At 38.4% G+C, this 16,905-nt stretch overlaps 1 protein-coding gene across 4 annotated transcripts in view; it reads left to right on the top strand.

Moving 5' to 3' along the window:
• Positions 1-16,696, top strand: part of BLTP3B (bridge-like lipid transfer protein family member 3B) — a 61,681-nt gene extending 44,985 nt beyond the window's left edge. For 3 of the 4 annotated variants that reach the window (XM_055711327.1, XM_055711329.1, XM_055711330.1), the window contains 6 exons: positions 11-147; positions 1,702-1,852; positions 7,870-8,126; positions 10,331-10,439; positions 13,111-13,280; positions 13,982-16,037. In XM_055711327.1, the coding sequence (XP_055567302.1) occupies positions 11-147; positions 1,702-1,852; positions 7,870-8,126; positions 10,331-10,439; positions 13,111-13,280; positions 13,982-14,107 (950 nt within the window). In that variant the 3' untranslated portion in view covers positions 14,108-16,037. Of the gene's footprint in view, positions 1-10; positions 148-1,701; positions 1,853-7,869; positions 8,127-10,330; positions 10,440-13,110; positions 13,281-13,981; positions 16,038-16,455 lie in introns of those variants that run through there. The other variant, XM_055711328.1, reaches the window with a different exon arrangement.
• The last annotated feature ends 209 nt before the right edge of the window (positions 16,697-16,905 follow it).

The following is a 16,905-nucleotide window of genomic DNA, read 5'->3' as shown; positions in this document are numbered from 1 at the left end:
TATATGGAAGGTATTACAGCCACAAACTATCAAAGTCCATCAGAAACTGCCCATGAAGGAGGCACAGTGACTGAAAATTGTGATGGGTCATCTCCAGATGCCATGAGTGCTGCTTCAGAGAATGCGCATGAGAATAGTGAAGAAATGGTAATACTGAATTTCATTAGAATATGTGCTTCAGTAAATTAAACCTTAAAATAGAGTGAAAATGAATGCTCATAGAGGTGATTTTTCAGCTAGTTCTGGAAGCTTTTGTTAGTGCATTATGTAAGCTTATACATTTAGCGCACCTGTATTAAGTACAAATGAAGATTAAAATCCAAGTTACGCTGAGCATTCACTGTCCTAATCTGCTCTATAGCCACTGTTGATAAATGACAGCGGCCATTTTAAAACGTCAGTAAATATTTCTGCTTTAATGCATATCATTTTTTTGTAATGCCATTGTGTTCTGTTGCTCTGTTGAACATAACATTTAAAATGAGGTTTTTAAACATCATTGAGTATAGATAAAAGAAGCACCATAACTGACATCTCTTACATGGAGTTGTTTCCTTAGCACTGCTAGCATTCTGTAGTATTTGCAAGTAGCAGCATAACAGCCGCCCTACTGGGTCAGATCAAAGATGCCTCTTGTCCAGGATTTTCAGGACAACGCCTATTATCTAGAGAAGATTAGAAGAATAGTGCGTGTACAGAGAGATTCCCTCCCTGAGACACCATGCAGAGTCCAGCTTCTTCCATCTGCCTATCTGCTTATTCTTTGCAGATCCTTGCCCTAATCTGTGCTTCTTAAATTATATTCTTATATCAGTTAAGGTCATGAACTGGAAAGCTGAGTATATGGGCCCAAAGTAAAACAGTGAATTTACTAAAATCTGTTGTGTGCTTGCTGACGTATTTTTTCTTTTTAGTAGTATTAGTCATGTAATCCTACCTTTGCTTTAAAACAGTTGTAGATCACCTTCATTAAAAAAAATATAAAAAAGGCAGATCACTTAAATGATTGAAAATTTATTTAAAAGGAACCAATCTGTGCATATAGGTAATATGGAAAACCAGAGATCAATGAGTGTTATGCAAATGCATGTTAACATTTTTTTTTCTGCTTGTAGAATATAACTCAAAAGTCATCAGAGAAATGAGCCCAAAATAATAGTAATGATGATGGAGATACGTCTTCTGATACCAAAGCTGAGTTTTGAAACTGGCTGCTACTTTTTTTGAAAGCTACTGCAATCCAGTAGGTAGAGGAAAAAGGGCTGACTACTATGCAGATAGCCAAAGTTCAGTAGCCTGTCCTGGTTCTTTACCCTGGTCTGATTCAGCACTGTGAATGCTTGGTTATGCTTATGATATGCATAAATTTGAATGCAACCTTAGAAAACTTCAGATGTCACATAGGTGGGGAAAGTCTGTCTCACTTTCATGGCTTTTCTGGCCAGTTCTGAATTGTATTAGTAGGTTATAACTACAAATGCCTGTCTTTGGACAGACAGTTGAGCAACCTGTTGTCAACCCAATGGGTACAAAAAGAAAAGAAGAAATGAGAAAACTTTGTGCTTTCCTGTGAGCAAGAGTAATGGATACAAAGTCTTTCCCTTTTGTTGGTGGAAAAAGTTTAGACAGAACTTAAAAAACAGTAATCACTGTAAACTCAATTTTTAATCTTAAATTTTTTTATCTTGATTTTGTTGACAGATGTCTGTTGTAGTTTTCCAAATATTTGGTGTTAATGGTGAAATTGACATCAGAGGTGAAGACACAGAAATATGCCTCCAGGTCAACCAAGTGGTACCAAATCAGTTGGGAAATATCAGTGTTCGACACTATCTTTGCAACAGAACTGTTGGTAAGAACTAACAGTGATATCTCAGTGTTGTGAAACTGGAGTTTGAAACATTTATTCAAAGTAAATAAAAACACTGTATTAGCCCTAAAACAAAAAAGCAGTTTTATGTTAGTACAATAGCATCCTTTTTATGCTGGTTTAGAATATTTACTCTGATTTCTTTCCTGATTGCCATAGATTAAAAGGGAAGGAAGTAAAAATGGAACCATTTCTGATAGTGCAGGTAAAAACATGCATTGCATTGAGTTCTAGTCACTAGTTTGATTTAAAAAAGTCAAATAAGTTGCATTGCATTATGTTAATTGTTTTATGAAGATGGAACTCCCGTACTGTTCTAACAGTACTTTGCTTAAATGTACCTTGGTTGGAAGGGCTGTTTCTTTTCTTCAAGATCTATTTCTCTAGATTAAATTAACATCCACAGTTTAAACAGATTTATAATTATAATCTGCGGTTTAAGAAAAGTTAATTTGACTCTGTGTCAGAGAAGATGAGCTGCAAGGACAGCCTTTTTTTTTTTTTTCTTTTTTTTTTTTTTTTTTAGCTTGATAGGAACACAGGGTGTAGTTTCATGCCAGATACTGTACAAGTGGATCAACCAGTGTATTGTCAGAGCTGTTCTTGGGCATGAGTACATATGCATTCTCTGCCAGAAAACCTAGTTCACATACTGTGAGTTTTTTTTCTTGGCATGATGTATTGGCATGCCGCTTCATCTCACAGTATGCTTTGTTCTCCTCTGCCAGCCTTCCACATGGATTGCTGGATGCAGCTCTGTTGTGCTGTAGGGTTTTTGGGGCAGATCCTTGATGCACCTGCTTCCTGCTTCTGGTTCATCTTCTTTCCCAGGAAACAGCTACAGCAGCTGTTGGCTGCCGTTTATTCCCAACCTTCCAGCAGCATGGATTTTCGTCAGGAAGTTGTGCTTGGTGGTACAGCCTCTGATGCTCTAGGTAAAGAAACTATTTACTGGTAAGCTGAGCAGTTGCCAGCAGCTGCTGCCTGGGCAGCTGTTGCGTGGTGTTGCAGTTGGCGTTTAGGCATCTGAAGGCAAGAAGGAGGTCCAGCAGGGAAGGCTCATGGCTGACCTTCAGTTCATACAGCGGGCAAACTGATTTCTGTTTGTATCTGTCATATCCTCTGTAAAAGCAAGAGGGAGTAAATAGTAAGAACATGACACCTTCCTGCTCTCGTGTATCTAAAACTAGAACCTGCTTCTTCTGGTTCAGCTGATTGAGAGGCTTGTGCACTGGCTGATTATTTTATGGACGTAAGGTTATAATGTGATTGGAATCTCCAAATACTTCCACTTCGTATCTCTTCCTTTTTTTCTTTCTGGTGGGTATCTGGATGGGTGAGCCAACAATACTTTTTTTTGTTTTTTCTTTACGTCGCTGGTTACTCCCGTTCTTTAATGTGCATCTTTCCTTCTCTCCACTGTAGGGCTGTGCTTGCTGTACTGAGGAATCTGCTGCAGCCACTGCTGCTCCCCATCTCCCATGTTTATTCTAATAGAAAAACTAAGGGAGAAAACAGTTTAAAAAAAAAAAAAAAAGGAAAGAAACCATTTAAATGAGATAATGGTAACAAAATATAACTAAAAGACTGAGTGAGCAAAAGCTTAAGAAAATATCCTGGTAAAAGCAACCCCTCCCAAGAGACCTTTAATAAAACTTCGCCAAGTCCTGAATTAAGAATTGTAACCAGTAAACTGAGGAGCCATGCAGAGCAATGAAAAATCAAGTCATAATTACAGTCTACAAAGGTGTTCTGTGTAAAAATAACGATTTAAAACCTACTATACTGTTAATGCAGTAGGTGTAGAAATGGAAAAGTGTGCCTAATAGCTGGAATAAGTTTGAGGGCAATGTGGCAGCTGCTGTACTTCCTGCAGGGCTGGCTGCAGTATGATGCCTTTTATCAAATCTTACCTGGCAGCAGTAACAAAAGAGGAGAGCATGGAGTATGGCAGAGGTACTCTGGGAAGGACAGTGCTTTTGCTGAGACCTTGTCATGCTTGGAAGAGAAGGGAAGAGCAGCTCATAGCCACTTCTGAATTATTTAATGCAATTTTTATTCCATCCTCTCTTGAATTGTGCCTCTTTTAGTTATCTGTAAGATAACCACGATTGACTTGAGGGCTGAAGCTGAACATGTGAGCTTTTTTTCCCCACTGTTTTTCTACACTTCGGTGGATTCTTCTAGTAATGACACAGGCGCTCTTTTCTGGTCTGGAAATACTTAGGGCACATACTGCTTTTTTCTTTCTCTGTATTTGTGGGAAGACTATAGATCCTTGAGGGAAACAAAGTTTCCCAAACCAGTTGCAGAGATTTACTGGACAGAATGGTTGTTGTTCTCCCTTCTGGAGAGTTGCCCTTCCTCTCAAGGACTGTTGGTAGCTAATTATCTTCTGCCTGGACTAGAGCCACAAAAGGTAGCTGATACTTGCAGTGTGCCCTGCCGCCCCCCCCTGCCCGCCACCCCTTTTCTTCTTTTAATGTGAGATCTAGCACTTTTTAAACATTGGAAGGGTTGAATGATGGACTCATGGCTGTTAGTGTTGTGGAAACCTCTGTTCATAGAGGTAGCAAATGGAGAGGTTCTGGTTCACAACAGAGTCTGAAGATTCTCATGTTCATTTACACTTCTTCCCATTGGTCTTGTCAACCCAGACTGATGATCTGTTCGTCTACGCAGACTCAAGTGCCAATAGATATGTGCATATGCCCGGACTGTACTGCTGCACTAAGTCATCCATGAGAGGTGGGCACCATACAGAAAGAGGAACCCAATTAATTTACAGATAGCAAAACAAATTAATTACTCTGTCGGGCAGCTGTAGCTCCAGGCAGTGTCTGTCACATGCTATACTGAAAATTGAAATTACAGTTTTCAGACCTGTATTATATTCAGATTGAGGCAGTATTACCTGAATAAAGTTACTGTCTCTTGCTATATGTGTCTGATTGCACTTGGTCTAGAATGGTTGACTAGCCTGCATGTTTTCTGGGATGAATATAGAAAGTTAATTATCCTTCTCGCTCCTCCTCTTGTCCCACTTCTTTTTTTCTTTTTAAAACAGACATACAAAACAGAAACTGATAAGAGTTGCTCCTGACTGCTCAAAACCTGGTTCCCAGTACTCTTCTGGAGCAGTTTTCTTGGAGATGGCATGTTTAATTATACATGGTATCCATAAGCATTGCATGTGTCTGTTTTCCTTAGTTTGGCTCCCTCTCAGAGGAAGCACGTTGTCCAGGAACATAGGTGTTTAACTTTTCTAGGTACCATATCAGCATCCCCACTAGGGATGTGGCCCACTTCTCCAATTATTAGGAACCTGGACCAAACCCAGTTTTGCCCCAATGTCCTTTTCATCTTGTAGATTCTCTTTAGGCCCTTTATAAACCACAGCTGAAGGTTCCAGAGGCATCTCAGAGTGGCTGGGTCTTAAGTTTTTAAAAATAGTATCACATATTGCATAAGAGGAACTGAACAGGTAACATTCCCCTACTACTGTTTCCCAAGAGCAAACAGGAATTCCTCCTAGGTCTGGTGGAGAACTTGCTGCGACTGGTAACTAGCGGATCCCTGGGGCTTGACTCTAGGTCTGCTGGCCAGTGACTAGGCGAAGCGCATGTGGTACTTTTGCAGCTTTGCAACCACAGAAAGTCTGTCTGTCCATAAAGACAGCTTATGCTCTATGAGCCTGCCTGGAAAAGGATCTAGAGATCCTGATCTTGAGGACAAGAATTGGGGAGAATGCAAAAGGGATCGTTGCGAGGCTGCTGTAACTTCAGTGTGAACATGTTGCCTAATCTGCATAACTTTTATTCACTCAAAGCTGACCTAAGTTTCTGAATGAATCTGACCCAGCATGCTGTCGGTGTGACTTAGTGAATTGTCATCTACTTTGTAGGGGTTTGATCAGTGCTCAGTCTGGTTTAGCATATCAAGAACCTGAATCCTTGAATACTAATGCTGTGAACAGTTGTAATAGCATTGCAATAGTAATTAGCAATATACTAATGATACCTTTTAAAGACATGTTCACGTGCTGTAATGTCTTGTCTTTAACAGGATTCTTGAGTATATCTGTAGAGACTTGATGTATCAAAAAGCTTGTGTCTTGCAAATGTAAAGTGATCAGCAGTGACACCTAGAACTTTTAATTAAGTGCCTTGTATACCAAATGCGTAATTTCAGAAGGAATGCTGATTCTGTGAAATATGGTTTTCCTTTATGTAGAGACATCCAGAATAAGCTTTACTGAAGAGAACAAATGTAACTTGCAGCCCAAGGACTGCAAAAGAAAAACACAGTATGCTTACATCAGATTATTCAGAGTAGGCTCTCTGAAATGGAGGGGTAAAGTACACTGCATTTAATACATTGTGCATTATTACTTAACATTACAGTACACGGCAAAGAAGCCAACAGAGAGGAAACCTGCTCTTCATAGAATCACAGGATAATTGAGGGTAGAGGAGTGGAGGCGATGTCAAGATGGCTCTAGTCCAATCCTGCTCTTAAAGCAGAGTCAGCTCTGAGATCAGGCCAGGTTGCACAGGGCTTCATCCTGTCAGGCCTATGAAAGGACCTCCAAGGGCAGAGACTGCACAACCTCTATCGAAAGCCTGCACCACTGCTTTATTTTCCTCGCCTTACATTCAGTTTGAATCTCTCTTGTTGCCGTTTGAGCTGTTGTCTCTCAGCCTTCTGACAAGCACCACTACAAAGACGCTAGCTCTGGCGTTGTAACCTCATCGCAGGTATTAGAAGGCTGCTAGTAGGCTTCCTGTACGCCTTCTCTTCAGCTGTCTGGTAATGGCTCATAGATGCACAAGCAGGGATCAAGAAGGGGAGATTACAGTAAACTGCATGTCAGTAATATGGGGAGAAGAGAAAGAGTAGTATTAGTGAAACAAAAATAGAAAAAGGAAGTCTTGCTTCATCGTTAAATTTATTTTTATCCACTTCTTTTTTTCCAATTTCTGAGCTTGTAAATGTTGGACTTTGCTGAGGGAACCAGAATTTAAACCAAGAAACGTTTTTTTGTTTGTTTAATTTTCTGAAATTTGTTAACAGTTAGATGCTCTACTAATATAAATTGACATAATTCAGTTGATTTTACTTGAGATACTTGGATTTCAGCTATCTTTCAAGTTTCAGTGTTTGCTTCTTAATATAGTTACTGTGAATTACTGTGAATATGCTTTTTGTCATACAGATGATTTCTGTAGGTCAGCCATCATAGTGACAAAATGACTTGAGAATCCCACAGGGTAATTATTTCTGGTGGTGAACCTTCCTTTTTCTACAACTAATGGATACTGGTTCTCCTGTCCCATGTCCCCAATTCCTGGTCTCTCCCCCAGATGTCTGGTTACCTTAAATATTGTATTTTATTTTTAGAACTGTTTAGTTGAATGTTGCAGTTGTTGTCCTTACTGGTTAAAGATACTGAAACTAACAAGAAACAGCTAGGGGTTTTTGAAGGTTCAAATCCACTGCTACCCAAATAATGGTGGTCATGTCCTTCCTCTTACTGCATTGCTGTTTATGTTCCTGCCTGTTACCAAGTAAGTTCCTGAGTCAGGAAATTCTGCCTTTCCAATACCCACTCTCCTGAGAGAGTGAACAGACTTAAATATTATTCTGAATTAAAATTGAAAGAGTTAGTGGACAAGTATGCAAAAATAATTGTTTTTCCATCATCAAGACGCTGAGAAAACAGATTTTTTTGTGGATGATGATACTTCTCCATTATCCTTTTCTGTTGTCATAGTGAGGTACTAGTCCTTGTCTGTACTGTTTATTTCTCTGTAGTACTTTGAAGTGATATACTTAGAAATTTGCTCTGAACTTTTTGCAACGCTGTAATTTGTGGATACTACTTCTGAAGTACTTTTGGAAGATCAGTTGGACAATAGAGGTAGAAGTAATTGCATTGTAATTGCCTTTTTGTACATTGCAAAAAAATCTAATGCAAATTTGTTTTCCTTTTGCAACAGGTTCTGACTGTAAGTCTGTGGCTGGACCATTTAATTCATCACCCGAGATTAGTTTGAGATGGGAAAGTGGGCCTAGTGCTGTCATACATTCTCTGCTGGCTGTAAAAAATGGTTTTCTTCAGTGTCATGTAGACAACTTCAGTGCTGAATTTCTAACATCTTCCCTCACAAACATTCAGCATTTTCTAGAAGATGAAACTGTTGCAGAAGTGATGCCTATGAAGATAAAAGTTTCTAATGCAAGGATTAATTTAAAAGTATGTTAACAATGGGCTATGTGGCTGCTTTAAAGAAATGGTGTTCTTGTTTCTTTGATGATAAACTACTAATCTGGATACAGCTAACTTCAAAGAAACTGCTATCGTGCTCTGGAAGGTCTTTAGATAACACTAAAACAATTTAAAAATCCATAGATTTGGTTAGCTCTGAGGTATGCCTAGCGGGGAGTTTTCTGCATGACCAAGCTATTTATATGAATTAATATTTTATACTTTTTTCCTCCTCTCCGAGTCTCTCTTGTAGAGTGACAGTGTGTGGGAGTTTTATAGGTAAGGTGTACCAAGTTCCTAGAGGCACAATGTGGGTTTTTCTGGTGGGGCTTTTTTTGCTTAGCATAGTAGTGGTTTTCTAATTGCAGAACACAGATTTTTGGAGGTTAATTCTCTCTCCTGTTTAGAGGATGGTTCTTGCAATGACAATTCAGTACAAAGAAGGAAAAAGGTTATGAGGATTCCAGTTCAAACCGCTTGAATACTGTTTCTTAGAACCCAGATTTCATGTTCTGCCCTACCTAGAAACAGATACTAAATAATGCAAGCTTTTCTCACTAGCATAACTTAAAATAGTAACATTAAGAGGACACTTCTGCTCAAGTGTCCTAGGGGATTTTCTTTCAGACATTTAAAGGAGATGGTGTGTTTCTGTGCTGCACAACCATTGAATATAAAGATAAGGATGCTTTTTGGGGCAGGGGTGGGTGGGTGGAGGGCTGGCACGACAGCAGCAGGACAGGATGGCACAACAAAAAACCAAATGTAAATATAATTATAACATTGCTTTGGAAATTAATAATCACCCATATCAACTTTGAACAAAGTGAGGACTGGAATGGCGGCTTCAATTCTGCATCTGGGGCTAAGACTTTGATTCTGCTAAGATCATTCTTGACTGGAAGGGCGGTTGTTTTCTCTATGGTGTTCTACTCAAATTGCATCAGTATTCCTTCCCTCCTGTGATGCGGCTTTTCCATCCCCTGAGGACTCTTAGGCACTGCTTTAAGGCTGTTTCTACTACAGGAGTAACACAAGCACTTTCTGTAAGAGCTGTAGATCTGTGCCTCAAGAGTTCAATGTATCACAAATGTGAATGCCTAAATGCAAGAATTAAAGTCTTAACATAGTCATTTCAATTTAAAACCAAGATTGTGCTGTTTTATGGGCAAGAAGGCAGACGTAAGACAAGTGTTCATGAGAAAGCAGCTGTTTGAGGTGGGGACTATACATTAATAAACTGGCAATAAGAGTCTGCTTGGCAGCGAAAGCACTGAAGTGCTCACTCAGCAGTGCGCACAAGTCATGGTGAAGTTGCTCATGATAGTTGACAAACTGCAAATTTGACATACAGAAGATTCAATTCTACAGAGTTGGGTAATAAAAGAGCAAGAAAATACGGTTCAGATTTACACTGCATTGCCTATTCAATGCAGTATATTCTTTTTTTTCTGTATGAGACTTGATGCAGTGTGTTTCATGGGGGACAAGAATTTAAGAAAGGTTATTTTACTTTTTGCATTTTCTACTGCAATCTCAGTACTATTTCAAGAAACTTTGGCAGTTGTATCTTAATGAGCTTTCTTGCTATATGCCTTAATGCTGATAATGTATAGTTTCTGATCATACTGGCTGTGCTATTCTCCTTGATAGGGATCATGAACTATGAAGACTTCCTGGGGAGACCCCAAAAGAAGTAATTTGTGAAGTTTCTCTTCTGTTGAGTACAGTAATATAACTGAACTGCAGCTGGTGTCATCCCATACTAAATTCTAAAAAGACAAAATCAGCTCAAGAATGATAGCTGTACCCATTCAGTCTTTAAATAGTTCAAGGGAAGATCAGATACTATATAGTGCAGGCTGCTTATCTCTGACTCTGAGAGCTCCTAAGCTAAAGAATGTCTTGAGTTGGGATATAATCTGAGATGTCTGTAAAAATACTTTGAAGTGCTGTAGTCAAACTGTATATATAGAGTTCAACAGACTTACTCCAGAGGTAAATTTGGGCCTTTAATATGATCACCAGGAAAAAAAAATGGAGCAGAAGTTTAGTGGAGATCCCATTAGAAAATTCTACTCTGAAATGTTCCCTTTCAAGTTTAATTAAATTCAATTATGTTTACTTGCACATCTTAAATTAGCTGGTTTGATTTGCTGTTAAACTGATTTTTGAATACTTGTATTTTTTAGGATGACAGTCCACGTGAAAATCTTAAGGCATCTGAGCTGGTACCCATAAAACTACATATTGACATACTCTGGATAGAAAGAAATGATGATGGCTCTTTTCTTATTAGAGGTTTGTATGTTCCTGCACCTTGATATTGTAATATTATAATTGTTATTAATACTTCCCTTTCTGCAGACATGTGGCTAATAATGAAAAGATAACTGATGATAATTTGCGTAAGTTGTGTTGCCATATACCTTAATTCATTAAGTGTAGTCACATAGAGGAAAGCTACATTTTTGAATAGTGTATTGGCTGTGATAACAACCCAGAGCTGAATCAATCTGAAAGAAATAAAAATATGCATATAATTTCATCAGGATCTGCTTCACCAGTGCATATCACTATGTCATGATAAGCCTAAGGTTCCTTTGACTACAAACCAAACAAAGCAATTGCCTTGTTTTATAGATGACCAAGGTGGTGGTTACCTGTTGTCTTTCTGGTTTTGTGTTACAGATAGTAATAGAGAATATTGTGAAACAAAAGACTGTTTGAGAAGTACAAGTAACAGTTTTTATTTCGTGTGTTTCGGTCGTGTCCTGGCAGATCATGGCTGGGATTGCTAAGACTTGTATTTTGACCAGTGATTTAACTTTGTAATTTTCATGAGACACATATACACTTAAATTTTTTTTCTACATGTGTGGGGAAATACTAAATACTTGTAACAAGGCAATACATTTGGAGCTGGAACTACTGTCATCTTTCACAGATATGTCAAAGAATCGTAGAGTTAATCTAGGTTGGAAGAAGCCTCTAGAGGTCATCTGGTCCTCCTTGCTCAAAGCAGGAGCAGATTAGATCAAGTTGCTCAGTGCCCTGTCCAGCCAAGTTGTAAGCATCAAAAAGGCAATACCACAACCTGCCCTAAATAATCTGTGCCAGTGTTTGGCCACCCTTATGGTTAATTTTTTGGTAATGTCTAATTGGAATTTCCTTTGTTGCAGCTTATGTCTATTGCCTCCTGTCCTGCCACCTCAAGACAGAGGTGCTTGAGCATTTGCCAAGCACCTCAGGGAAGTCTGGTCCATCTGCTCTTTACCCTTCCACTAGGTAGGCAAAGGCAGCATTAAGATTACCCCATAGCCTTCTTGTCTCCAGATTTGGCAAGTGCATCTCTCTGAGCCCCTCATTTGTACATCATGTCCTCGTGGCTGTGACTGTTTTGGTGGTCCTCTGCTTGTCAGTATCTTCCTCATACTAGGGAATCCACAACTGGATCCAGTATTCAGATGTGGTCTCACTGGTGCTGAGTATAGGGGCATAGCAATTTCCCTCATCTTGCTAGCTATACCCTTGCGAGTATGGCCTGTATGTGCCTGGTTTTTGCTGTCAGAGCTCGCTCCTGACTCATGACAAGTTGTCTTGTTGACCAGGGCCTACAGGTCATTTCCTGCAATGTTGCTTTCTGTCCAGTTGGTCCCCAGCCTGTAATGGAGCAAGAGGTTATTTACTCCCAGCTGCAGGATTTCACACTGGCTTCAGCTGAACTTAATGAGGCTCCAGTCAGCCCATTTCTCCAGCTTGTCCAGGTTCCTCTGAAACAGCCTTGTCCTCTCAGTGTGTCAGACACCCTTCAGTTTGGTAATGTTCACAGAATTGCAGAGGGTGCGCCCACCCTTTCATCCAAGTCCTGAATACATTACTCCAACAATATGTGATGTATTGTATGGCTTGAGGAAGAGGAGGGTTCAGGCTGATCTTAATGCCCTCTTGACCTACCTGGTGGGAAGGTATAGCAAAGATGGACCAGACTTCTCAGAGGTATGCTGTGGCATGATTCGCTTGTATTTTAATCTCTCAATATTATCTAATATGTTGTTCAACTGTTTAAAGATGTTCAATGCATTTTGGTCATATTTTTGTGCTAAACAAGAAGAAATAGTAATTTAGTGAGAAAATACAGAGTTTTAAGCTCTCTTTCAGCTCATATTTTTTCCTCTTTTTGCTGAAGTGCTTTGATCCCTACTCTTGTCACGGACTGCTCAGGTACAGTGACTTCAAAGACGTAGGTCAAGTGCTGTCTGCACAGTAGTGATTTATGTATCTGCAGTGCTACATTTTTGAGTCCTCACATATGTGTCTGTGGTGGGAGGAGGGGATAATGAACAGAAAACTCTTGTCTATAAGGAAATGTTTAGAAAAGAGAAAAAACAATCCAGAGCATTTTTAGACTAAGAACCATGACCCTTATTTTTCCCCTTGACGTTCAACAGTGTATTTCAACAGGTGTTACAGTTCAGTTATAAATTCTAGAAAGTTTCTTTAATGCAAGTCATTTAAGTTATTTTCTGATTTAAAAACTTGATCCTGCAGGTGTTTATCTCACTGTGTCTTCAAATGTAAATGCAATCTCCAGATTCCATTAGGACCTGGAGACAGTATATTAATAGCAATATTAATAGTTCTTAAACTTCTGATTATTCAAAATGCATATTCTCTGGTGATTATGTTGGTCGGTACAAAAATGTGATAATTTCCTTCAAGCTGGAAGCTACGTATTGCTGGTTCTCATGTCTCCTTTCCTTTCTCTCTTCCTCCAAGAGCGTATATGACTTTTAATATTTTTTTATTATTATTCAATTTGATTTTGGGAGATAAATATAAATGTACTTAATATTACAAGTATATTTGTTTAAGCGGTTTTAATTTTGTGCTGATGAGAATCAAACTTAAAAGAAAAAAAAAAAAAGACAACTGCCTAAGCAGTACTCCTAAGTATCTTTCTGTGGTATAGACAATCAAAGACTAAATGATGTGTCAAAGATGAAGAATTCAAGTACTGCATTGCAGCAAGCAACTGGACCTGTTGGACATAAAACACAGGACCAAGCCACACAGACTACTTGTGAAATTCCTAGGCCTTCTAAATCAAGCAGGGACTCAGCCGACTTCCTTAAAAATGAGGTATTCAGAATTCCTTTTGACTTCCCCCCCAGTTATGTTACAATCATTAATCATCATAATTGTTAGATTATTTGGGAGTGGGCTTGGGGGTTACTTCTGTTTAGAAATCTGTTTGAGATGTGAAAAATAAGAATTAAGGATATTATAGTATGGTTCAGTACTTCAGCATGCAAAATAAATTTAATACTGCTTTCTAAAGACAGTAATAATACACTGTAGACTAAACCTTCTCCTTTATATCAGAGGGAGTTTTATGAAGGAGTAAATTCCTTCTCCCTCATCCCTGTACAACACAACTGCCAAAGACAAAGGACTAGATTGTTAAGTCAGGCTCTTGCTAATCTATTAGTCATACGTGGATTTTTAATTGATGGTGACAGAACCCACACATCAATTCGGCTGTTTTTTCCACTGCGTAAGAATTCATTCCTGGAGCTCAGAAGCTGGTGTCATTTCCAGTTCACTCTAGAATGGAAATGGCATAGCTAAAACATTGTGTATCTTGCCTCTTGAGCTAACTGCATCAACTCTCTCCATGTTCTACGCTCATTGACTGGGAACCAGTCGCAATTAACTCAGCCCCAACAAACCAGTACTCATCAATGGATGTGAGCGTATGGTATTTTAAAAGTTATTTAATGGAGAAAGTTGTCAGTATGCAGGAGTACTAATAACGCTCTTTTCTCACCTGATCCTTTCAGCTTATTGAAGAAAATGAATGTCTTAAACAGGAACTAGCCAAAGCCAAAATGGCTCTTGCTGAGGTCCAAATGGAAAAAGATGCCCTGCTTCATCGTATAAAGATGATGAATGTTGATCATCAGTAGGACAGTGTTCTGCTGGCACAAGGCATCATCAATAGAACGTCAGGTGATGGTGGCATCTAAAATACTGTTTGTAAATTGCTGGAAGACACGGTTATTTTTTTTGTCACAGGGAAATTTTCTCATCGTGAACAAAATGTTTGTGAACTAGTTACTATTCTGAAATTATCATTAAACATTGTAACTTTTTTCAGCCCATTTTAAACTGAAATGACTTTGGAAAAATCAGTTTATACTGTACTTTATTAATTTACTGAAGAAAAAAAATCACATAATCTACTTTTAATATTATCAAAGGAGATGTTATTTTTTAAATGTTTTCAGAAAAAAGTGGATGGCTTAGCAATGAAAGAAGGTGCCTAGGTGCATAACTGAGTAGTATGTACCACACCTCATTAACAAATTGTACTTCTGTTTAAGGTTACATTGTTTTATTATTACTAGAAGGTATGTATGCAGGAGGTTACATTTGCACTATGATGATATGGGCTAGATCCTCTAGAATAGTATAGCTGCTGAAAATTAAAATACCAGCCCTAAACTGGCCCTAAATTCAGTGTAATTTGCCCACGGAGGATTTTAAGAATAATCCTTTGGTGCTATTAAGCTCCATATACCCTTTCCATATGAACTCCTAAAATGCAACAGTAAATGCTGGAGAATTTAAGAGGGCATACTGCTGGACCTTCTTTCTGCACGAAGGTCCACTCCATCTGTACAGCTGATGTAATTTAGACATTCACTTTTTTTTCCTCTCTCTGTGATGAGGATATAGCACTGCAGTAGGATCCAGCCCTTTGTGAAAGGTCAGCTTTGAATCATTTTGCATGCATGTCTGATTTCTGCACAACTCCTCAGACATGCCCAAGGATTTGGTCCAATGTGTTTAAATAAGTAATTTCAATGCTTGTGAGGGGGAAAAAATCCTACAGGGATTCATTAATTGTATATTCTTTTTTTGATAAAAAAGCTGTAGAGAATCATTTAATTACCCAATGAAATTGTGAGATTACATGAAATGTAATTATACAGTTTAGATCTTGGGTGATATGTACAAAGTGAACAATAATTTTCAGCTAAAAAATGGTACAGATGAATAAACTAAAAAAGCACAACACTGTAAAATAGAGAATATGAGTGTGCTTCTGAACAATTTAGGAAATGACGTACAAAACGATACATTCCTGTAAGAGATTGGTTTTGCTAGAAGTAAAAATGACCGAATAACTTAACTAGTGACCTTGAATCTGACAACTGAAAATCTTTTAATTGCTACCACGATTGTTTCTGCTCCATGGGATATTTGAGGGAAGTTTTGTTTGTAGACATGCAGACAAATCTCAAAAAATACTTAGTATCCTGTGGTTTGACTTTGCATATTCAGGCTGTCAAACTCGTTTTAATTAAAACGGTTTTCATTAAAACTTATTGAAGGACATATAATTTACCCTGCTGAAAACAGTTTTTGAAAATATGTAGATTTTAATCAAGAACTCTGTGGAAGAACTGGTTCAGGCACTATTTTAAAGCCTGTCTTATGAAATCCTAGTTGAAACTCCCTTTAATGCCCATGGAAATGTTTATCTTATTCTGAATAAGATGAAAAAATACACATACAACAGTTTCTAATAGAGAAATGAATTATATTTTAAAAGGTATTTAAGACAACACAGTATTAAGTATGAGTAGTCCAATTTCACACAAATAGAGTGTCAGATTCAGGGGAGGTTTCCAGATTCTCAACTGGTATAATTCTGATTGGTACTATTAAAGTCAGTAATTCTTACTCAGTTTATCCCTGCCAAGATCTAGTTAGAATTATTCTGAAGAAATGAATGTATAGAATGCTTAGTAGCATGTCGCTGGAATAATACATTGAGAATTGTTTAATTTTTAAAAAGAAATAAACAGCAATATGAAATGCCTGTCTTTATTACTGCACAAGCTAGTACCTGCTTCTTTTGACAAAAACCAAACCAACCCCAAACCAACAACCCAAATCAGCGAGTCAGATGTTGAAATTCAGGGTATCGCTTTTTAGCACTTCATTATAACTGGGTACATTTCTACTTCATGGCGGTTTTGCAGTTACGAGCATCAGTTCGGAAGAGATCAGTGTGTTTGGTTGTGGACTTGAGATTACCAAGTGATAGTACTGTGTTGCTCAGAAATGAGTTTTTCTATTGAAAAAATGCAGAGGGAGAGTTAGTTTATTGATGTTTGAAAGTACAAAGTTAAACTAAGCCTTAACAGGTTATACTAAACATAGCTATTAAAGGCCTCAGATTAAATAAAAACGCTTAATTAGTTCTCAGGGCTGTGTTAGTGTTCATAACCTCTTTAAATCCTAGATATGAAATGTGTACCGTCAGTAGAGCTTCTTGAATGAATCGCCGCTTTTATTCTGCAAAGATCTAAATGGAACAGCGTTTGGAGAATGTCAATATATGCAGAAAACTGACTCCAGAAGTCTCGCAGGCAAACTGTTACCAAGTTTTATTTTATATTTTCTGGGGAAACTTAAACTGGTCTACTCATTCAGCTGTTTAGGAATACTGTTTTAACGTCTAATAAAGCTTTCAACTTAGCTCACTTTGATGGGGCTGTGCCCTTTCCCAGGCAAGGCCATTGATTCATTATGGCATGAACTGTTCCATTTCTCGCAGTAACTGTTAACTTTGTTGGTAAGCGGCAATTTTAAATCTAAATTTCGTGGCCTTACGGAATTGTTTGTAAAAGGCTATTCCGGTCCCTGGATTAAACCCACCGTGGCTGTGGGCACAGGGCACCACGGTACTGGC

Source organism: Falco cherrug, chromosome 5, assembly GCF_023634085.1.
Source record: "Falco cherrug isolate bFalChe1 chromosome 5, bFalChe1.pri, whole genome shotgun sequence".
NCBI classification, from domain to species: domain Eukaryota; kingdom Metazoa; phylum Chordata; class Aves; order Falconiformes; family Falconidae; genus Falco; species Falco cherrug.
This window is presented reverse-complemented; position numbering and strand designations above follow the sequence as displayed.